Here is a 24,824-nt window from a genome sequence, read left to right as displayed (position 1 = left end):
TCCTTTTGTATGAAAAATCTAAACCACTCAAGTTAGACGTTTGAAATTTGGCATGCAGGTACCTTAGATACCGTAGAGGTGCACTAAGAAAGGAATTCCCGAAATTCCTACGGGAATGGGAATTAGCGGGAAAATCCTTTTGTATGAAAAATCTAAACCACTCAAGTAAGACTTTTGAAATTTGGCATGCAGGTACCTTAGATAACGTAGAGGTGCACTAAGAAAGGAATTCCCGAAATTCCCACGGGAACGGGAATTAGCGGAAAAATATTTTTGTATGAAAAATCTAAACCATTCAAGTTAGATGTTTGAAATTTGTCATGCAGGTACCTTAGATACCGTAGAGGTGTACTAAGAAAGGAATTCCCGAAATTCCCACGGGAACGGGAATTAGCGGGAAAATCCTTTTGTATGAAAAATCTAAACCACTCAAGTTAGACGTTTGAAATTTGGCATGCAGGTACCATAGGTACCGTAGAGGTGCACTAAGAAAGGAATTCCCAAAATTCTCACGGGAACGGGAATTAGCGGGAAATACCTTTTGTATGAAAAATCTAAACCACTCAAGTTAGACATTTGAAATTTAGCATGCAGATACCTTAGGTACCGTGGAGGTGCACTAAGAAAGGAATTCCCGAAATTCTCACGAGAACGGGAATTAGCGGGAAAATCCTTTTGTATGAAAAATCTAAACCATTCAAGTTAGACGTTTGAAATTTGTCATGCAGGTACCTTAGGTACCGTGGAGGTGCACTAAGAAAGGAATTCCCGAAATTCCCACGGGAACGGGAATTAACGGGAAAATCCTTTTGTATGAAAAATCTAAACCATTCAAGTAAGATGTTTAAAATTTGGCACGCAGGTACCTTAGACACCGTAGAGGTGTACTAAGAAAGGAATTCCCGATTCCCACGGGAACGGGAATTAGCGGGAAAATCCTTTTGTATGAAAAATCTAAACCACTCAAGTTAGACGTTTGAAATTTGGCATGCAGGTACTTTAGTAAACTTAAAGATTAGTTGCAACAGGATATTACAAAATTCCCACGGGAACGGTAGTTAACGGGAAAAAACATTTGTATGAAAAAATCAAATCTAAATAAAAGGAGAAACTGACTGACTCAGTGACTGACATATCAACGCATAGCCTGAACGGCTAAATGTAGGCATTTGAAATTTGGAAGGGACATAGCTTAGGTACCGTAGAGGTGCACTAAGAAAGGAATTCCCGGAATTCCCACGGGAACGGAAATTAGCGGGAAAATCCTTTTGTATGAAAAATCTAAACCGCTTAAGTTAGACGCTTGAAATTTGGCATGCAGGTACTTTAGTTAACTTAAACCTTAGTTGCAACAGGATATTGCAAAATTCCCACGGAAACGGGAGTTAGCGGGAAAAAAACATTTGTATGAAAAAATCGAAACCGCGTAAGATAGATGTTTTCAATTCAATTCAATTAAATTATTTATTGCATTCCATGTAGTACAATGGGGTGTTACATAGGCATAGGAACTAAAACATGGACCCTGTAGGGCACAGCAACGTTGAAGGGAAGAGAGGAAGTGTGTATTAAAATTAAAACTCAATGAACAATCAATTAAAAAAAAATCAATTCAATCAATTGATTCAATCTAGCATGCATGCATACCTTAGTAAATATAAAGTTTATTTTTGGCTGTATTTTGAAAAATGGGAGTTATTGGGAAAAAAAATGTATGAAAAAATCTAAACTGCATAAGTTAGATGCTTGAAATTTGATATGCACTCCCACACACACGAAGATCTCTCTCTTATATAACACGCCACGCGGACGAAGTCGCGGGCAAAAGCTAGTACTTATAATAAATCTGTAGAGAGGTCAATTCTGTACATTAAATATTTTTTCAAAATAACTATCAGGGGGTGATAAGTGATCGATACTGATGCCAAAAATGCAATCAGTAAAATTTTTGTCTGTCTGTCTGTCTGTCTGTCTGTCTGTCTGTCTGTCTGTATGTTCCTTATAGAAACAAAAACTACTGGACGGATTTTAATGAAACTTGGTACAATTATTCTTCACACTCCTGGACAGGTCATAGTATACTTTTCATCACGCTACAATCAATAGGAGCAGAGTAGTGAAGGGAAATCCTTTTGTATGAAAAATCTAAACCACTCAAGTTAGACGTTTGAAATTTGGCATGCAGGTACCTTAGATACCGTAGAGGTGCACTAAGAAAGGAATTCCCGAAATTCCTACGGGAATGGGAATTAGCGGGAAAATCCTTTTGTATGAAAAATCTAAACCACTCAAGTAAGACTTTTGAAATTTGGCATGCAGGTACCTTAGATAACGTAGAGGTGCACTAAGAAAGGAATTCCCGAAATTCCCACGGGAACGGGAATTAGCGGAAAAATATTTTTGTATGAAAAATCTAAACCATTCAAGTTAGATGTTTGAAATTTGTCATGCAGGTACCTTAGATACCGTAGAGGTGTACTAAGAAAGGAATTCCCGAAATTCCCACGGGAACGGGAATTAGCGGGAAAATCCTTTTGTATGAAAAATCTAAACTACTCAAGTTAGACGTTTGAAATTTGGCATGCAGGTACCATAGGTACCGTAGAGGTGCACTAAGAAAGGAATTCCCAAAATTCTCACGGGAACGGGAATTAGCGGGAAATACCTTTTGTATGAAAAATCTAAACCACTCAAGTTAGACATTTGAAATTTAGCATGCAGATACCTTAGGTACCGTGGAGGTGCACTAAGAAAGGAATTCCCGAAATTCTCACGAGAACGGGAATTAGCGGGAAAATCCTTTTGTATGAAAAATCTAAACCATTCAAGTTAGACGTTTGAAATTTGTCATGCAGGTACCTTAGGTACCGTGGAGGTGCACTAAGAAAGGAATTCCCGAAATTCCCACGGGAACGGGAATTAACGGGAAAATCCTTTTGTATGAAAAATCTAAACCATTCAAGTAAGATGTTTAAAATTTGGCACGCAGGTACCTTAGACACCGTAGAGGTGTACTAAGAAAGGAATTCCCGATTCCCACGGGAACGGGAATTAGCGGGAAAATCCTTTTGTATGAAAAATCTAAACCACTCAAGTTAGACGTTTGAAATTTGGCATGCAGGTACTTTAGTAAACTTAAAGATTAGTTGCAACAGGATATTACAAAATTCCCACGGGAACGGTAGTTAACGGGAAAAAACATTTGTATGAAAAAATCAAATCTAAATAAAAGGAGAAACTGACTGACTCAGTGACTGACATATCAACGCATAGCCTGAACGGCTAAATGTAGGCATTTGAAATTTGGAAGGGACATAGCTTAGGTACCGTAGAGGTGCACTAAGAAAGGAATTCCCGGAATTCCCACGGGAACGGAAATTAGCGGGAAAATCCTTTTGTATGAAAAATCTAAACCGCTTAAGTTAGACGCTTGAAATTTGGCATGCAGGTACTTTAGTTAACTTAAACCTTAGTTGCAACAGGATATTGCAAAATTCCCACGGAAACGGGAGTTAGCGGGAAAAAAACATTTGTATGAAAAAATCGAAACCGCGTAAGATAGATGTTTTCAATTCAATTCAATTAAATTATTTATTGCATTCCATGTAGTACAATGGGGTGTTACATAGGCATAGGAACTAAAACATGGACCCTGTAGGGCACAGCAACGTTGAAGGGAAGAGAGGAAGTGTGTATTAAAATTAAAACTCAATGAACAATCAATTAAAAAAAAATCAATTCAATCAATTGATTCAATCTAGCATGCATGCATACCTTAGTAAATATAAAGTTTATTTTTGGCTGTATTTTGAAAAATGGGAGTTATTGGGAAAAAAAAATGTATGAAAAAATCTAAACTGCATAAGTTAGATGCTTGAAATTTGATATGCACTCCCACACACACGAAGATCTCTCTCTTATATAACACGCCACGCGGACGAAGTCGCGGGCAAAAGCTAGTAGACTTAAATACAATGGTATTCCAATTACAGTCGGTGGAAGGAAAGTGAAACATAAAGAGTTTATGTGACTTTATCACAGAAACAGTGTTTCATGAGCTCCCTGACAGAAGCAGGCCTGTCCACATACGTAGCACCCGATCACGAGTTGACGCGAAAGCCAGCCATCGCTCCCTTCGCACATTTTTGAGGGAAAGGTGCGACCCGACTTCCGGACGCCACCGCGTACACGAACATTTCGAGGCGAGCATGCACCACTTATATAAAGAAGCTCAAAAATCCTCCGCCTGGATATATAAAAAAAAAGTACTCTACTGTTCAAATATCATCAAGTGTTTCACAATCCTTTTTAATCCACTTACAAAGTTATTTCAAATTCAGTATTTTAGGGCCAAGTTTTTATTGCAAACATTCTTGTCTTTCTTGTGTTGAGCTGAAGTAATCCATTTAATATTATTATCTTTAAGATAGTCTCCTACTTTATAATAAGCTTTACTGATTAAAGTAGTTTTTATAACATTCTTAAACATGTCCGACAGAGGGATTGCGTCCTCTAACATGATGGACTAATGTTATGGGCGATAGGCTGATCCCTTATCACCATAAGGTTCATCATATCCATCTTAGGACTTCGTATCAACAGTGGCTGCAAGTTGTCTTTGATTACTTGTGGCTCTGCCCACCCCATTTGGGATTACGGGCGTGAGTTTATGTATGTATGTATGTCTTAAACATGTTTCCCGAAAGGCCTAGTACATCTTCTGGATGTGGATATTTTAATTTTATTATTAACTAGCTGGTACCCGCGACTTCGTCTGCGTACTTTTAATTTGAATATTAAGGATTATACAGGGTGTTAGTGACATCGTAACGAAAAAAAAAATGGAACGCCTATTTTATTGTACTAAAAACGATGGTGGGTGTTTTTCTTGTCGCAAATGTTTAATTAAGATTTTCAATTTTTACTGTGCCGCAATGTAAGTCGAACAACGCGCCACACAGACGCTAAACTTACGCGCGGCTACGTTACGCGTGTGAGATACGATGTTGATATCTAGGTAGGAGTTTTCATTCTCTTGTATTTAGATGCTTAGTAGTGGTTCAACGTTTAAAAATGTTGTTTGTTGAAGTAGAACACCTACTGCCACGATTTTTCACGCACGGTACCTACCTACCAGTTATTAAAACGTTCCTAACTTATTAACAATAAAAACCCTACTCTTGCCTTACCTTAATTGTTATTCCTTCGGATGAAGTACCCAGGTAGGTACCCTAGAACATGTCACGTCACGTAGGTATGCAACATCGCGTTTCCTCCGCGGTAGGTAGGTATCACACGCACTCACAAACACAACACCTTGCTCTTTAATAAACATCAACAATCTTCCATACTTTTGCGCAGTAAATGGTCTATGATCTATCATCATAGTCGACACTACTCATTTACAGAATGAAACAAACACTCACAAACACGAAAAAAATATCCTCGAAAAACATCACGCGATTCGGGTCAAGCTTAGTATTCGACTGAGCGGAAGCGCGCGGCGGCGTTAGCGCAAAGCATCAAAGGCGCCGACTAAGGACGCCGACGACGCACCGGCCGCGGCCGCGTCGAGCCGACGACTAGAGAGAGAGAGAGAAGTATGTTTATGGTGCAAGTGACAGAGAAAGAAATAGTATCTGTTCGTATGCCTACTTTATTGGCGAGCGTTGCCCTTGACCCGTGCGCCGGCTATTCACCTGCGCATAGCTGAAGTTGTAGATACGTTATTATTATTATTGATGACATTGATAAAATTTTATAATTAGTAATTTTTATTTGTTTATTTTAAACTAGCTGGTACCCGCGACTTCGTCTGCGTACTTTTAATTTGAATATTAAGGATTATATAAAAGGAACGGTATAGCATGTGATTAAAAGAGAGTAAGTAGGTATATTTAAAAAAAATAAAAAATATCTGTTTACAGTCGTTATAAAGTACCTATGTATTCCATTGAGTGGCAGAAATTACCTAGGAATATTTATCGGTCCCTTATGTCCAAGACACTTACAGAGGTCAGCGTCACGTTGTGTACAAAAATATTTTAAAACTAGCTTTTGCCCGCGACTTCGTCCGCGTGGCGTGTTATATAAGAGAGAGATCTTCGTGTGTGTGGGAGTGCATATCAAATTTCAAGCATCTAACTTATGCAGTTTAGATTTTTTCATACATTTTTTTTCCCAATAACTCCCATTTTTCAAAATACAGCCAAAAATAAACTTTATATTTACTAAGGTATGCATGCATGCTAGATTGAATCAATTGATTGAATTGATTTTTTTTTAATTGATTGTTCATTGAGTTTTAATTTTAATACACACTTCCTCTCTTCCCTTCAACGTTGCTGTGCCCTACAGGGTCCATGTTTTAGTTCCTATGCCTATGTAACACCCCATTGTACTACATGGAATGCAATAAATAATTTAATTGAATTGAATTGAAAACATCTATCTTACGCGGTTTCGATTTTTTCATACAAATGTTTTTTTCCCGCTAACTCCCGTTTCCGTGGGAATTTTGCAATATCCTGTTGCAACTAAGGTTTAAGTTAACTAAAGTACCTGCATGCCAAATTTCAAGCGTCTAACTTAAGCGGTTTAGATTTTTCATACAAAAGGATTTTCCCGCTAATTTCCGTTCCCGTGGGAATTCCGGGAATTCCTTTCTTAGTGCACCTCTACGGTACCTAAGCTATGTCCCTTCCAAATTTCAAATGCCTACATTTAGCCGTTCAGGCTATGCGTTGATATGTCAGTCACTGAGTCAGTCAGTTTCTCCTTTTATTTAGATTTGATTTTTTCATACAAATGTTTTTTCCCGTTAACTACCGTTCCCGTGGGAATTTTGTAATATCCTGTTGCAACTAATCTTTAAGTTTACTAAAGTACCTGCATGCCAAATTTCAAACGTCTAACTTGAGTGGTTTAGATTTTTCATACAAAAGGATTTTCCCGCTAATTCCCGTTCCCGTGGGAATCGGGAATTCCTTTCTTAGTACACCTCTACGGTGTCTAAGGTACCTGCGTGCCAAATTTTAAACATCTTACTTGAATGGTTTAGATTTTTCATACAAAAGGATTTTCCCGTTAATTCCCGTTCCCGTGGGAATTTCGGGAATTCCTTTCTTAGTGCACCTCCACGGTACCTAAGGTACCTGCATGACAAATTTCAAACGTCTAACTTGAATGGTTTAGATTTTTCATACAAAAGGATTTTCCCGCTAATTCCCGTTCTCGTGAGAATTTCGGGAATTCCTTTCTTAGTGCACCTCCACGGTACCTAAGGTATCTGCATGCTAAATTTCAAATGTCTAACTTGAGTGGTTTAGATTTTTCATACAAAAGGTATTTCCCGCTAATTCCCGTTCCCGTGAGAATTTTGGGAATTCCTTTCTTAGTGCACCTCTACGGTACCTATGGTACCTGCATGCCAAATTTCAAACGTCTAACTTGAGTGGTTTAGATTTTTCATACAAAAGGATTTTCCCGCTAATTCCCGTTCCCGTGGGAATTTCGGGAATTCCTTTCTTAGTACACCTCTACGGTATCTAAGGTACCTGCATGACAAATTTCAAACATCTAACTTGAATGGTTTAGATTTTTCATACAAAAATATTTTTCCGCTAATTCCCGTTCCCGTGGGAATTTCGGGAATTCCTTTCTTAGTGCACCTCTACGTTATCTAAGGTACCTGCATGCCAAATTTCAAAAGTCTTACTTGAGTGGTTTAGATTTTTCATACAAAAGGATTTTCCCGCTAATTCCCATTCCCGTAGGAATTTCGGGAATTCCTTTCTTAGTGCACCTCTACGGTATCTAAGGTACCTGCATGCCAAATTTCAAACGTCTAACTTGAGTGGTTTAGATTTTTCATACAAAAGGATTTCCCTTCACTACTCTGCTCCTATTGATTGTAGCGTGATGAAAAGTATACTATGACCTGTCCAGGAGTGTGAAGAATAATTGTACCAAGTTTCATTAAAATCCGTCCAGTAGTTTTTGTTTCTATAAGGAACATACAGACAGACAGACAGACAGACAGACAGACAGACAGACAGACAGACAGACAGACAAAAATTTTACTGATTGCATTTTTGGCATCAGTATCGATCACTTATCACCCCCTGATAGTTATTTTGAAAAAATATTTAATGTACAGAATTGACCTCTCTACAGATTTATTATAAGTATAGATTAAAATATCCCATACAAACTTTCAACCCCTATTTCAATCTCTTCGTCCCTTCTTTTCGCAATAAAAGGTATCCTATTTTCTTTCTCAGGGTCTAAAGATTGTCTGTGCCAAATTTAATCAAAATCGGTTGAGAGGTTTAAGCGGGAAAGCGTAACAGACAGACAGACAGACAGAGTTACTTTCGCATTTATAATATTAGTAAGGATTATTTTCCCTCGTTAAATAGTAAACAAACTAAGTGTAGGTGTTATAATTTCGTTGACGAACTGATTACCTATCCGTTTCTTTGTCTAAAATGAGTATTACCTTATTACTATGATTGATTACTGGGCTTAAAGTTCGTATAAATGTCTATCGAATTACCTCCTCAAGTTTAAAGCGTAGCTAGTCATGTAGTACTATATTAATTATGTGGTGTAAGTAATTAGATTTTATCTGTATGTAATGTAACAGTCAGTTGAATAAAAAAACTTATACAAATCAGATCAATTAATTGGCGTAATGTGATTCTAGAAAGAGTTTTAATGTTAATAGATAGCTAGCTATAGCTATGTGTAGGTTCCTGTAGGAATGAGATATACCTGTTTAATAAAGACAGTTGCATCAAAATTTTATCATAAATTCCCTAAATTATGGCGCCTACCTACCCTCTAAGTTAGAAAAGTGATCAAATACTAACTTGAGGTCACTCAGTTTAAAAAAAAACATCGAAATCATTCCAGTAGCTATGGCGTCATGCGCTTCTTGACACGATCACGAAATCTAGATTTCCGCGGGAATGAGGTATTTTCCCGCCATAAAAAGTAGCCTGTGTCCGTGCCTAAGATCCTATCTTTAAATTAACCAAGTCTTATAAAATTCCGTTCAGACGTTAAGGCGTGAATGAGGCAAACTTTTAAAACAAACAATTAAAAATCACTAACCTAGTTTTCTGTCTACTGCCTACGCCTTAAGTACGATAGCATAAATATTAATAGGCCATATCCTTTTCTAGATTACTATCTATCAGCTAACTAAATTTCATCAAAATCCGTTGAGCCGTTTAGGCATGATAGACAAAACTCCCAGCAAAAACCATAAAAAAATCACTAACTCAATTCAGTTTTCTGCCTACTTCCTACCCCCTAAGTACGATGACGTGATCAATTTGACCGTACAACCGTTTGTAGATAACCAACTATTACCTTACTAAATTTCATTAAAATCCGTTCAGCCGTTTAGACGTGAAAGAGCAAAAGTCCCAACAAAAACGACTACAAATCACTAAATCAATTTAGTTATCTGCCAACTGCCTACCCCCTAAGAACGATGGCGTGATTATTTATAGCCTATGACCATTTCTAGGTTATCATCTATCACCATACCAAATGACAATGGGCACTTTTGTATGAAACTTGGTCCAAGAACCTCCACTGATGAGACTTATATGTAATGAAAGCTTATGCTTTCCCTATGATTCTGGCAAAGTCCTATCAGATTCTGTCCCGGGGTTCTTTTTTTACGGCCATGTTTGTCCTGGCTAAAAATGTGATAAAATACAGTGGGAGCTAAAATCGACTCAAGATTTGTTGCTGGATAACTAAGTCTACATAAATAATTATGTATCATATTGTATATCATTTTAAAGAGGATCTTTTCCAGAATCCGAAACATAAAAAAAAAAACAAAAAAAAATCTTTTTGTAAGCGAATTATAGTCAATTTATATCTGCAGCGCCATTGTTTCTCGGTAGCTAAGTTCAAGTTTCATGCCTTTTACCCCTTCCAAAAGTATCTTACCGATTTTTTTTATATTGCTTCCGGAATTTGATCTAAGTGATAATAACAAGAAAAATAAATAAACACCTCTCCGATAGAGACCGGCTAAGCTATTGCCTATTGCAAGAAATCGTCATCATTAGCAAGTCATTACGGTATTGCATATTATAAGCTTATCAGCAACTTGGAACTTGGTCCAAGAACCTCCACTGGTGAGACTTGCATGTAATGATAGCTTATACTTGTCCTATGATTCTGGCAAAGTTCTATCAAACTCTGTCCTAGGGTTTTTTTACGGCCATGTTTGTCCTGAGTGTACAGTAGTGGACTGCAAAATCACCTCAGGATTTGTTGTCGAAAAACTATTTAACTAAGTCTATATACATAATTATATATCATAATGTACTTATATCAATTTTAAAGGGGAAGGTTATCAGAATCTGAAACACAAATAAAAAAATGCATTAAGTATGTAAACGACTTTTAGCCAACTCACGTCCGTAGCATCATTTTTCTCAGCAGCTACGTACGAGTTTCGCGCCTTCCAACCTTTCCAAAGAAGCCCAATCATTTTTTCCTTCTTCTGATATTGCATTCTTAACCTGACAAGACTAAGTGACAACAACAAGAAATAAAATAGATACCATTCCGATAGAGGCCGCGTAAGCTATGGACCTATTGCAAGATAACGTACTCAAAGGCTAGTCATTATAATCCAACAGACGTAACATGATTAGAATGCGGGAGGACGCAAATGTAGTATGTTTTCTTTCACCACAATCTTGTTTTATTAATCCAGGCTTATATCTTGTCTTATAAACAATGCCGAATGGTACAACAAACGTATCGTAAACGTAAGGTTGCCTGGTAGTAATTGCTACCTTGGCAATAAAGCCGCCTTTTGCACCAGTTATTGCCTGAACTTGTTTAATAAATGTGTTTCTTTTGTATACAATAGAGTCATTGTATTGCATCTTGATTAGAATGACTTATTTCTTGTTTCTCTCGTACTAAGCTGCATAGTTGAATAGTTGTATTGCTGTTAGTGTTAAAGAGACACATATTTCGTCTCTTTCGCATAAGGCAATGTACTACATTTCCGTCCCGCCGCATTCTAATCATGTTACGTCTGTTGGATTATAATGACTAGCCTTTGAGTACGTTATCTTGCAATAGGTCCATAGCTTACGCGGCCTCTATCGGAATGGTATCTATTTTTTTTTTCTTTGTTGTCACTTGTCAGGTTAAAAATGCAATATCAGAAGAAGGAAAAAAATGATTGGGCTCCTTTGGAAAGGTTGGAAGGCGCGAAACTCGTACGTAGCTGCTGAGAAAAATGCTGCTACGGACGTGAGTTGGCTAAAAGTCGTTTACATAATGCATTTTTTTTATTTGTGTTTCAGATTCTGATAACCTTCCCCTTTAAAATTGATATACATTATGATATATAATTATGTATATAGACTTAGTTAAATAGTTTTTCGACAACAAATCCTGAGGTGATTTTGCAGTCCACTACTGTACACTCAGGACAAACATGGCCGTAAAAAAACCCTAGGACAGAGTTTGATAGAACTTTGCCAGAATCATAGGACAAGTATAAGCTATCATTACATGCAAGTCTCACCAGTGGAGGTTCTTGGACCAAGTTCCAAGTTGCTGATAAGCTTATAATATGCAATACCGTAATGACTTGCTAATGATGACGATTTCTTGCAATAGGCAATAGTTTAGCCGGTCTCTATCGGAGAGGTGTTTATTTATTTTTCTTGTTATTATCACTTAGATCAAATTCCGGAAGCAATATAAAAAAAATCGGTAAGATACTTTTGGAAGGGGTAAAAGGCATGAAACTTGAACTTAGCTACCGAGAAACAATGGCGCTGCAGATATAAATTGACTATAATTCGCTTACAAAAAGATTTTTTTTTGTTTTTTTTTTATGTTTCGGATTCTGGAAAAGATCCTCTTTAAAATGATATACAATATGATACATAATTATTTATGTAGACTTAGTTATCCAGCAACAAATCTTGAGCCGATTTTAGCTCCCACTGTATTTTATCACATTTTTAGCCAGGACAAACATGGCCGTAAAAAAGAACCCCGGGACAGAATCTGATAGAACTTTGCCAGATTCATAGAGAAAGCATAAGCTTCCATTACATATAAGTCTCATCAGTGGAGGTTCTTGGACCAGATTCGCCCATTCTCCTTTCATCAAAATCCGTTGAGCCGTTTAGGCGTGAAAGAGTAACAGACAGACAGACAGACAGACAGACAGACAGACAGACAGACAGACAGACAGAGTTACTTTCGCATTTATAATATTAGTATGGATTATTTATTATTATTTAACCTGAAAAAACTATATTTTTATTTATTCTAGTAATATTGTTTACATTTTGTAGCAATTATGTAATTTATTTATTTATCTTTTTGTATTTTGTTGGTATAATATGTATTATTTATATAAGTTATTGTTTTGATACTCTAGTTGTTTTAACAGTTCATTTTTTAATGTATTAGATAAGTAGTCAAGTTTAGGGAGCAGGGGATTAGTTTTTTAAAAAGACAAAAATTAGATTGTACTTCACTAATTTACTTTTATTAACTATGTGAGACGTGCGTACAAAGTTGGATGCGCGACACGAATGTCAATTGTGCTTAAACTAGTCTTACGCTAAGTGCTTATCTATGCAGAGGTTCCAGGAATTATGCCACCCTTGATGTGCTGATCAAGCATTCACGGCTATAGTGCCTACAGTCCTTAAGGGCTGGGCTGACATAACTCCTCCCTCCTCAAGTTCGAAATCACCTGACGATTTAGAGTCACGATGATTTCGAAAAACCTTAAGTTTCCATAGGATGTAACTTACACAACTTAACGCTATAATTATATAAAGTACAATAGTTGCTAGACTAACACTATTCGTGTCTACGATTACGCTTTCACTATTTGTTTCACTGGTTGCACTAACACTTTTTAGATCACTAGAGAGTTGCTTGAGATTGTCCAAATTAACGCCCTTGATGTTAACACTTACTTCGGTACTAACGTTTATTTTCTGCAAGTCTGGTAAACTAGTTATTGGAGTAATTCTAAGACGGTTGTCAGCCATTGAAGATTGCCGCCGGTCTAACTTCAGGTCTTCGAAGTAGAGATCGCATCTTTCATCCGTAGTTAGAAGGTAAGTTCCTCGTAGCTGTATTCGATTGACGTCGGCCTGGCATTTCTCTGTCATGATGTGGTTGGTTCGGCTAAATATTATCCAATTCTTAGGTCCGATACGCTGAATTTTAACATCTTCTATATCTACGGCATGCAGCTTGCAGAGCGTCAGGTTATCTTCAAATTTCATCAAATGCTCGATACAAGTGGGCTCAGGGTAAGTAACTATGTCATCTTCCCCACACAGGAACTGTTCAGCAGCTATTTCCTCGCAGTGCTTGTCTAAGGGTAGGTATTTCAAACCATTCGCCAAAAGGTAAGGATATTTGGGTATTATTACTGATGTGAGATTTCGGATTGAATTGAATATAGGTATGGAATATAATTTGAAATAATTGTACATATAACCATCAGTTAGGGGAACATCCATTACAAACGTAATCTGATTTTTCTTAATATACGCCTTAACATTAAAAGTAGTTTCTATATTAACTAAATTATCTACACTAATAGGGTACACCAATTTATTGACCGTACTTATAGATTCTAAAACATTCAAGAGTTCGTCGGAGTTTAATATAGACTGATGAAGTACTGATACCTTACTTAGTGCCAGTGATGTTTCAATTTCACTTATCGTGAGATAAATTGAATAAAAAGTGTTCATGAATAAATGATACATGTTTAATACATATACCGCATAGATTGAATTATTTTCCTTAGTAGCTATGTGTTTAACTAACCTCTCTACTCGTTTGAGGCGTTCATCTATTATGAAAGAATTATTTTGTAGGGTTTCAGTATTGTTAATTATAGTATTCACCATTTTTAGAATAATAGACATTTGGTGTTCCCTTTTAATTTCATTTCCCTTCATTTGGGAGATCAATTTGTCATATCGTAAAGCATCATCGTGATCCAGGTTTCCGGTAATTACTTTGATCATAGAACCGAGAGGATTCAGAAGGCCTCTCCTAACTCTGCTAAATGGCATTATTTGTTTAAACTTTTGTATAGTTATGTTGTGCAAGTTTTGAGCCTGTAATTTAGCGTTATAAAACTCATTTTCATAAGGTTTATTATTATCAATCAGTTTATCGAATTCCTTAAACTTTTTAGAATGTAAAATGAAGTCATCTTCGATGCCACTTAGATCTAACACCTTTACGATAGTCCATGTGCTCTCCTGTCGATGTGCCTGACCCAGTTTAACGGGTAAAATACCCGGGTTTTTATCTATGTCCTGAAGTTGTAGATTCTGCACGCCATGTATCAACATCGTCCATGTCAGGGCCAGCCAGCACCTGCGGAGGACGTTTAATATTTTTAATGGGTACCTTAGTTTCCCTTGTGCCTATACGTATTGGTACGACATTTCTAACCGGTTTGCCTATTACTATTGCCTTGTGATATCTATCCTTATCCTTTGCCTTTCTTTTATTGACGTCCTTAGCAAAAATTACATCACCTATTTCAAAGCTTGGTTCACCTTCACCACCCTTAACCTGTCTAGCCTTTTCCTTCTTTGCTAAAGCGTTTTCACATATGTACGCGTAGAGATATTTCATTCTTTTATTATGGTCCTTTATGAGTTGTTGAGTGAAAGACCTCTCAAAGTCACAATCGAAGACTTGACTCGAACAAGTGTGGCCAAAAACGACCTCAAAAGGCGTGAGATTTGTTGTTGTATGAATGGTATTATTGTAGGCCATTATGGAATAAGCCATGATGGATGCCGCGTCAGTACACTTCTGTTCATAACGAGCCAAACGATATATTTCTATTATAGTCGAATGGAAGCGTTCGACTATACCAGTTGAATTGGGATTATTGGGGGTGGAGATATGAAGTTTAATTTTGTGAAGATTCATAAGTTCCCTCATGAGTTCGTTATTAAACTCACTGCCCGGATCACTTGAAAGTTTCCGAGGTACGCCGTAAAATGAGAAATATTTCGTGAGGGCTCTTACGACCTCTGGGGTTGAACGGTTTGGGATTTCAAACGCCTGTGCGAGTTTACTAAAAGCATCAACAAGTGTTAAGTAGTGACTTCCATCTATTGAAAATATATCCATAAACACCTCCTGAAACGGAGCGTCCTGAGTTTGCGTAAGTTGCAGAGTTGGTTTTAACGGCTTTCTATCATATTTCATTCGGCGGCAGGCCTCGCAGCCGTTTATAACTGCAGCCACCGTATTAATCATGTTCTCCCAATAATAATTTCTACGAATTCTAGTTGAAGTCTCCTTGATGCCGCGATGACACGTGAGACCTTCGTGATATTTTTTTATAATAGCTTTTTGTTCTCTTTCATCTTCCACATACACTATCCGTTCAGTACACTCATAAAACTCTACCGTTCCGCGTTTAAACAGTTCAATTATAATTTTCGAAAAGGCTTTCCTCAATGTTTCATTTTCAAAATATACAAAATATTTAACTTTGGGTTTTATATATTCTTTTAAGAATTGTTTGATGATGTCGTCATCGTTAGGCAAGAACACTTCTATTATCTTTTGTTTTTTTCCAGAAAGGTCTTTAACTTGTATGGTGTTTTTAAACCATTGATAAATATGAATCTGGTTAGGCTTTGTGTCAATTGCTTCGTGGAGAATAGGGATGCCAAATGATTCCAACTCCAAACCCGAATGAATTGTATCCGTAGAGCTACCGTCTGAAATTATTGGGAACTCGGGCTCCGAGTCACGGTGTTCCAAGTTTTCTGATACGGTTAAAGTTTCTGAAGAATCAGAGATTGTTATTGTATCAGAATTATCACGTTGACGTCTTTTTGCTAGTTCAGAAACCCTGGCTTCAATTTGCTTCATGAATTCTCCTAGCTCGTCTTTCTTATCGACGTTTACTTTCATAGATGTATTATCGTTTTCGTTAGTCTCACTGTCGGAGTCTATAGCGTTAAGTTTTATACGCGAGAGGGAGTCGGCGTTAGCGTTCTGTTTGCCCTTTTTGTATTTAATATTGTAGTCAAATTCCTGCAACTTAAGACGCCAGCGCATTAATTTGGAGTTCGGTTCCTTTAGCGAGTCTAACCATTCTAAAGGTTTATGGTCGGTATAAATATCGAATTTATTTCCGTAGAGATAAGGCCTAAAATGTTTGGTTGCCCATATTACAGCGAGAAGTTCCTTCTCGATGGTACTATAACGTGACTCGGTGTCACTTAAGGTTCTGCTGGCGTATGCCACTGGCCTATCTTGACCAATGGGGCCTTGAGAAAGTACAGCTCCTAGGGCCACATTGGATGCGTCCGTTGTTAGTATATAAGGTTTTGTGAAATCGGGGAATTGTAATATTGGCGCGCTTGTAAGCAGTTCCTTACACCTTTCGAAAGCATCAATATATTTTTGATCAATAACGATTTTGTTACGCTTCTTGAGGCATGCCGTCAGAGGTTGAGTGATCTTCGCGAAGTCCTTGATAAATCGTCTGTAGTAACCGATAAGTCCCAAGAAACTTTTGATCTCAGTCGTTGTCCTGGGTAATGGATAGTTAAGAACTGCAGCGATCTTATCGTTATTAGGCATAAGACCGTCACTAGTGATCGTGTGGCCTAAATATTGAACCTCTTTTCTTAGGAATTCCGATTTGTCTAGTTGTACCTTGAGATTTGTCTGTCTAAGTCGGTCAAATACAGCTCGAAGTTGTTTAAGATGTTCTTGTAGACTGGTGGAAAACACAATTATATCATCCAGGTACACAAGACAATGTATTCCCTGTAATCCACGTAATACATTGTCCATAGTCCTTTGGAAGGTGGCTGGAGCCGTCTTTAGGCCAAAAGGCATCCTAAGGAATTCATAATGACCCGTTTGTGTACTGAATGCAGTTTTCTGTCTATCACTATCGTTTACTTCTATCTGGTGATAGCCGCTAGCAAGGTCCAGAGTTGTGAAATATTTACTTTTGCCTAGCTTATCGAAAAGGTCGGTGATATGGGGTAAGGGGTATTTATCGTCTATTGTCAAATCATTTAACCGCCTGTAGTCCACAACCATTCTGTACTTTACCTGACCAGAAGCATCCATTTTCTTAGGTACTAAATGTACAGGTGCGTTCCAGGGTGAATGAGACTCCTGTATGATGTTATCTTCTAACAGTTTGTCCACCTGTCTTCTAATTTCATCAGCCACAGCCGGTGGTTGTCTGTATGGTTTTGAGTAAACTGGATCTTCATTTTTGGTTCGTATGAAATGTTTTATCTGATTCGTGAATGTGAGCGGTAACTGCTCACAGTAAAATACGTCCTTGTAGTCGTGGCACAGCTTCTCGATGTTTGCCCGTTCCTCCGGGTTCATGTGTTCAAGTCGCAATTTGGACAAATTGTGTGTTAACAGTTCATCGGTATTTATATTATCTCTATCCTTAAGAAAATTTACATTATTTACCTTTGGAACGTATTCGGTAACCTCAAAAGGGGAAGTGACCACTATATCCATTGGGTCCTCTGAAGCGTTTTGTATCACCGTGGTTGCGTATCCCCTGACACAACTTACCAAAGCGTCAGGCATTCGCACGCCGTTGCAAAATTGTGTAAAATTTAATATTGCCTCACCTGAATACATGTTTGTTGGAATTTTCACTCTAATTTCCGCTCGCGGGGGTATTGTTAATACATAATTATCACAATGATGAATAATAGGTATATCAGTAAACTTGGTCTTCAGCACACCATCCTTGAGATTTATGATAGCGTCCATTGATTTTAAGAGATCGTTTCCAAGTAGTCCATCATAACGAGGATCGACCTCATATAAATAGAATTTATGTATCGCTGGACTTTTGAACGTAGTCATTAATGGGACTTCGATTACTTGATCATGGTGTGAACTAGCGTGGGTGCTTATGACTTCAAACGGTTCTTGGGAAATGTAATCCCGAAAGTACCGATAAGCCTTTTGTGGGCTAATAAATGAACGTGTACTACCGGTGTCTATCATAAATTTTGAATCGATCTCGGGTAAGTAAATGTATGGCAACTTCAATTTTATATCACAATTTAACTCTATTTTTTCCTCGCGCCTATCGAGGCGTGTACGTGAAAATTTCGCGTCTGCTTGTTATCATCTTGGTTGGAGTCGTATGCACTCATAGCGCATTCTGTCTTATCTGCACTCGCTTCCTCTAAGGCGAGCGTGGGCGTGCATTGTTCGTCTGTATCAAATGAACACGAATTATAATAATATGAAGAGTCTTCATTGTATGAGTTATACTCAGGTACGTAAGGGTCTTCCATATAATACGGGTAATCGGTTTCATAAAGTTCGGTTTCATTTACATGGAAGCTATGTTTCAAAGGGGGTGCGGTGCGCATGGTAACATCCGAGGGGAATGACGGTTGAGCAACTTGTTGTGGAGGTCTATAACCTTGTTGTTGACCGAATTGTTGAGGTCGCATAGGGGGTAACTGTTGTAAGCCTACTGGTCTATAGCCATAGGGTGCAGGGCGACCTGCTTGCGGGTTGAACTGCGGCCTGTATCCAAACTGTGTAGTCTGTACTGGACGATTTTGGAATTGATGCGGTATTGGAAATCTAGACTGGGGAATGCCAAATTTAAATTGAGGGATGCCGAATTTAAATTGATTTTGAGTATTTGTGTTTTGATTGGGCATAAAGGTTCGTGAACCAAAACCCTGGTTCTGAACAGGTAAATTATTGCCAAATTTGAACTGAGGTGTTGAGACAAATGAGGTGGATTGTTGCGGGGTAGGTACGAGGGGCGCTTGAGGCTTAGCAATCGCAGATGTGTTAGTTTTATTTTTAGCCTGATATTGTTCGTGAAAATTCACTTCCTCGAGTACCACGCTGAGGGCGTCCTCCAGCGTATTGGGTCCGTGGAGTCGTACAATCCTGACCATATTTTCCGGCAAGTTAAACAAGAAGACGTTAAGCGCCAATTTATTATAAATAGTAATTTTACTACTCCTCATTTGAACATCATCCAACAAGTTAACCTTAGCAATAAGGTTGGCCCTTATCGATTTCACACGGTTACAAAATTCTAAGTAAGTTTCACCTGTTTTTATCTTTAGCGATTCTAAAGTCATGGCAATGCACTCTTCACTGCGCGGATCCCCAAAGTGTATCTGCAGTAATTCCTTGAATTCCGCCCACGTCTCTACATCCGAACGCTCGCTAATCAACGCAGCTGCATTATCAGTAAGCCTGCTCGTGATTACTTGCATAACATACTCATTTTGAGCTTGATCACCTCGAAACCTTTCAATAATGTATTCACATTTCCTTAAAAATAAGTTTATGTGCCGTCCATCGCCATTAAACATAGGAATTATTTTAATAAATTCACTAGGAATGATCCTTAAATTGACCTCCGCCATGTCGGAAAATTGCTAGATTTACTTCGATCACTAAAATATTATATTACTTAATAGATTTTTATTTAAAAATGATGAATATCAATCTCAATGTTACAAGTAAGTATTACAATTTTCAATCTTAATACAGGTAAACTTAACTAAATTAACTAATTCAGATCACGTTTGAAATGAGAAAGGTTCGATCTCAAGTACACGTAGTAGGGATAGTAAGGAAGGCGAAAAGTTTTACTCACCATGCCCGAACGACACCCATCTCTGAATATATCCACTTCACAGTATAGTCCCGTAGTTGACAAATTTATTTGTTCGTAAGATTCGCTTAGTCCGTCGCTCCCGCACCTTTTTTCACAGCACCAGACGATTTTAGTCCAATTTTTACGCGAAATAGCGCGAGTAGCACGGGTAGAACAGCGAATCCTACCGGCTGCGCCAGTCAAGTTTAGGGAGCAGGGGATTAGTTTTTTAAAAAGACAAAAATTAGATTGTACTTCACTAATTTACTTTTATTAACTATGTGAGACGTGCGTACAAAGTTGGATGCGCGACACGAATGTCAATTGTGCTTAAACTAGTCTTACGCTAAGTGCTTATCTATGCAGAGGTTCCAGGAATTATGCCACCCTTGATGTGCTGATCAAGCATTCACGGCTATAGTGCCTACAGTCCTTAAGGGCTGGGCTGACATAACTAAGTTGTTTTTGTTTATTTTTAATTTAGCATGATTAGGTAGTTTATTTATTAGGTCTGGTAAGATATATTCGGATGTTCTTCTGCCATAATAATTGTTATAACGGGGCTTAGTTAGTATTTTATTTGTGACTTGTCTTGTTATCTTAGTATGTGTTGTTGGATGCTGTATTTCTGTTCTAAAGTACTGTTCGGTAAGCATATTCAATTTAAATTTGTCATGAACTGGTAAAATTTTATTGTACATAAAGATCTCATTATAGCTTTTTAATTGATTTTTGATGTTATGTGGTGTAATTAATTTTAGGATTCTTACCTGTAGCCTATATTGTAAGGCGCGGTATTAATTGAGTAGGTGTTTTATGATTAAAATATTAGAATGTCATTTGACTAATTCGGTTGTCCGAGCGAACGAGGGAATCGAGTGGTGGGGATGTGAATTCGTAAGGCAACGATTCGTGGCGGTCAGTTGGTAACGGGCCGTCATTGAGAGTGGTCGTCTACCTTTGAAGTGCAGTTGCAATAATCATTACTACTATATATCTAGTTGGAGAATTGTAAAAGGTGTGGTGATAGAAGATTAAAAGTGTGTGCTCATCAAAGGGAGTTTTATTATACTTCAGAAGTGGGATGTCCTTCCCTACATTTTCATTTTGCATGAACGTACATCTTACAAGAGATTAGTATTCAAGAATTTTGAGCGAAAGAAAATGTGAAAACCATTACAAACCATTTTAGTCGATTTAAATTATGTGCGGGAATTTGTGATTTTACGTGGTTAATCATCAAGTGCAAAAAAAAAAAAAAGTATTATCGTACCGTGCTGTACATATTACATAACGATACCAAAAGTTACGAACAAAGAAAATATATTTTGAAGTGATAGATAACCGTTACTGGTTTGAATTATGTGGCAAAGGTTATGAATCTTATTTTTTTTTCCTATTTATCATAAAACATAACTGACGTACCTCTTCAGGAATGCAGGCTTGATGAGGTTATGTTTTACTTTTAACTAATTAACTGGTTGATATTATAATATCTTATTATCAACGATTTCACATTTTTAACACTTAACAAACTGTTAGACTTCAATGTGTGGCTAGATGGCAGTAATCATTATATACTTACAATCTACCCACTTGCCTACGGGGCTTACATAATAGTATAAGTTACATACGTAGTTCAGTAGTTCTGTGATATTGGGAATTAACATAATAATGTATAAAATGATATGTTTAATAAGTATTGATAAAAAAAAAAGAAAATTAAGATAGCTCGTGTAATTCCCTTATTATAACTTTCCATGTAGTACTGTGGGCTTTCGATAAAAATAAAGAAAAAAAAAAATGACTGAATTTATTTAATAGGACAAATCTAAACACTGTGTTTTTACGTTCGAGTTTCAGATAATGCCCAGTGACAAAGAAAGCACGCATCGGCGCCTAGCAACGCCTACTCCTGGGACGTCGGCGTCGCGCCGTGAGGAGACGGACAGGCGCAGCCGCAGTCGCAGCCGCCGTGATGTCCAGAGTCGGAGCAGTCACGGCGAGCGGGATCGCGGCCGCAGCCACAGCTACCGAGATCGGGAGAATGAATTGAAGCTGCAGCAAGAGCGGGTTCGTAGGCTTGAGATAGAACTTGATAGGGAAAGAAGCATGCGACAGTCGCGTCAGCGCTCGCGCCGGACCTCGCCACGACAATCCCGGCAGCGCTCCCGCAACTCTGTGCGGCCGCGTGCTCGTGTGTCGGATTCACCTAGAGATACTTCCGCGCGTCGTAGTTCTTATCGACACGATGATAACATTCCGAGACGAGAACCTTACAGCTTGGGACGGTCACGATCTCGATCACGTAAAGACACACGACATGACACGCGAGCTACGCCGCCGCAACGCGCTCGTACCCCTTCTTTCACAGCCGGTGTTGTAGCTGATATTATAAATTCATTAAGGCAGTCCAAGCCTCAGTCGTCGCCAGCGCACTCTGCCGTTTTAAATACTAATCAAACAAATACCAAAAACATTTTGCCGGACTTTGATCCTTCATCAAAGAATCAAAGAGTGGATGTATGGCTTAAGAAGGTAAACGAGAGTGCTGCTGTTTACGGCTGGGACGAAAGGACCACGGTATACTTTGCCATGCAAAAACTCCAGGGACTGGCCAAGGTCTGGTACGAGGGGTTAAATTCTATATTATTCAGCTGGGCTGAATGGCAAACAAAATTAATTAACGCTTTCCCTTGTGAACAGAACTATGGCCAGGCCCTGGAAGATATGTTAAAGAGGAAAAGTAGATATAATGAACCCGTTGAATTGTACTATTATGAGAAGCTAGCTCTAGTGAACCGATGTGACATCGACGGCAAGCGGGCAGTAGACTGCATCATTCATGGCTTAAGCGATAAAACTATTAAGACAGGCGCGTTGGCTTTGAGGTGTACGAATCCCGAACAACTGTTACAATTTCTTATGAGCAATAAGGAAACTCATTCTTTTATGGACCGCAATATGGGTCAGAGAAACAAAATTAATGAAAATCAAAGTAATAATTCAAATAGTCGTCCGCCACTGAACAAGACTGAAAAATCTCAATTCACTTCCTCGTGTTTCAATTGCAAGGAACGTGGTCACCCTTTCTTTAAGTGTCCTAAACCTCTTATTAAATGCACTCAGTGCGACAGATTTGGTCACACTGCCGACAAATGCAATTTCATAGGATCTCAGAACAACAAAGGAGGTCCACCTTCAAAAACGATGTGCATAACCACATCTACCCCTAATTCCAAATTTATCAAGGATGTTTTTCTAAACAACGCACCATTGAAGGGTTTTATAGACTTCGGCAGTGAAGTCTCGTTGATAGCCAAGTCGATCCTTCCCGTGTTAGGCGTGGAGCATAACAATACCACGACTGTCTTGAAGGGCTTTGGGAACGAATTAGTTCACACATTGGGTTCAGTAACGACTAAACTAACGATAGATGATGTATCTGCTTTGGTGACCTGCCAAGTAGTTGATGACAAGTTCCTGGACTTGCCCCTTTTAGTGGGTCAGTCTTTTACTGAACAGCCGCACGTAACTGTTTATAAGACGGCGGATGAACTGAAGTTCATTGATTCGGGAAATGGAATGCTATATCCTCTGGTTGAAGAAAATGATCAAAGTCCTGTCAAAATCATGGCCTCCGCTGATGCCCAAGTATGTGGCCCAGCTATGATTAGGTGTTATACGGACTCGTGTACCGACGGTAGTATATTGTTGGACAGTAAGGTGATTGGCAAACCAACTCATCCATACATGATTTATGGTGGCATCTATCAGGTCAAGGATTGTTCAGTGAATGTATGTATTGGGCCGATATCTTCTGACTGTAAAATCTTCTCACATGACGTTTTGGCCCGAGGTGTAAAAGTTCAAGTAGTTAATCGTATAATCTCACATAATGAAGAGGGGTTTCAGCAGCACAATAAGGTTGACTTGAGTAAAATCCGAATCGGTAGTAGCGTTACTGAGGAGCAGAAGCGGAAGTTGACTGATTTACTAGAACGGTTTAGTCATTGTTTCGCGTCAAATTTACAACAGTTAGGATGCACTACTGCCGCTGAAATGAATATAGATTTGAGTAGCAATAAACCGGTGGTTTATAGGCCGTATCGATTGTCTCACAAGGAGAGGGAACGCGTAAGGGAGATGGTTGATGAAATGATCGAAGCCGACATTATCAGGGAATCTGTTTCAGAGTATGCGAGCCCAGTCATATTAGTGCGCAAAAAGGATGGAAACCTTAGGATGTGCATCGACTACCGCATGCTCAACTCAATAACAGTGAAGGAACGCTATCCCATGCCTGTTATTGAGGATGAGATAGCACGACTATCCGGGCAGGCCTATTTCATCACATTAGATTTGGCATCTGGTTATTACCAGGTACCAATATCGGAACGATCTAAGCCACTGACAGCGTTTGTTACGCCAGACGGACAGTACGAATTTAATCGTATGCCGTTTGGCCTAGCAAACGCGCCGGCGATCTTTCAAAGAATGATGAACAAGGTTCTGGGGTCGGCTCGGTACACTAAAGCAACAGCGTATATAGACGACGTGCTAATATATGGCAGAAATGTAGAGGAATGCCTAGACAGGCTTGCAGACGTCCTAGGACTATTAGAAAAAGCGAATTTAACACTTAACCTTTCCAAGTGCGACTTCCTGAAAGATAGCATAGACTATCTGGGTTACGAAGTAAGTGCTTCAGGCATTCGACCTGGCGATAAGAAAGTCCAATGTGTTCTGGATTTTCCTCGACCCCTGAATGTGCACTCAGTACGGCAGTTCTTAGGACTAGTTGGGTACTTTCGTAAATTCATACGGGATTTTGCTAGATTATCAAACCCACTAAGTAAATTATTAAAAAAGAACGCAACCTGGATCTGGGATGCCGAGCAAGAAGAATCATTCAGGGAACTGAAGGGCAGGCTTGTTGACAGGCCTATTTTGGCAATATACGACCCTAATGCCGAAACGGAACTACACACCGATGCCAGTAAGTTAGGCATCGGTGGTATTCTGATGCAACGCTCCAGAAATGATGAGAGTTTTAAACCAGTGGCATACTACAGCCGACAAACGTCTCCAGAAGAGAAAAACTTTCATG

The 24,824-nt window shown here is 38.5% G+C and overlaps 1 protein-coding gene across 1 annotated transcript; it reads right to left on the bottom strand.

Annotated features, from left to right (window-relative positions):
• Positions 1-18,127: 18,127 nt before the first annotated feature.
• Positions 18,128-19,706, bottom strand: LOC126381154 (uncharacterized). Its single transcript, XM_050030680.1, has one exon. The coding sequence runs from the start codon at positions 19,479-19,481 to the stop codon at positions 18,147-18,149; it is 1,335 nt and encodes a 444-aa protein (XP_049886637.1). The 5' UTR covers positions 19,482-19,706; the 3' UTR covers positions 18,128-18,146.
• Positions 19,707-24,824: the final 5,118 nt, after the last annotated feature.

The sequence above is a fragment of the Pectinophora gossypiella genome, unplaced genomic scaffold (assembly GCF_024362695.1).
Source record: "Pectinophora gossypiella unplaced genomic scaffold, ilPecGoss1.1 Pgos_37, whole genome shotgun sequence".
Taxonomy (NCBI): Eukaryota; Metazoa; Arthropoda; class Insecta; order Lepidoptera; family Gelechiidae; genus Pectinophora; species Pectinophora gossypiella.
This window is presented reverse-complemented; position numbering and strand designations above follow the sequence as displayed.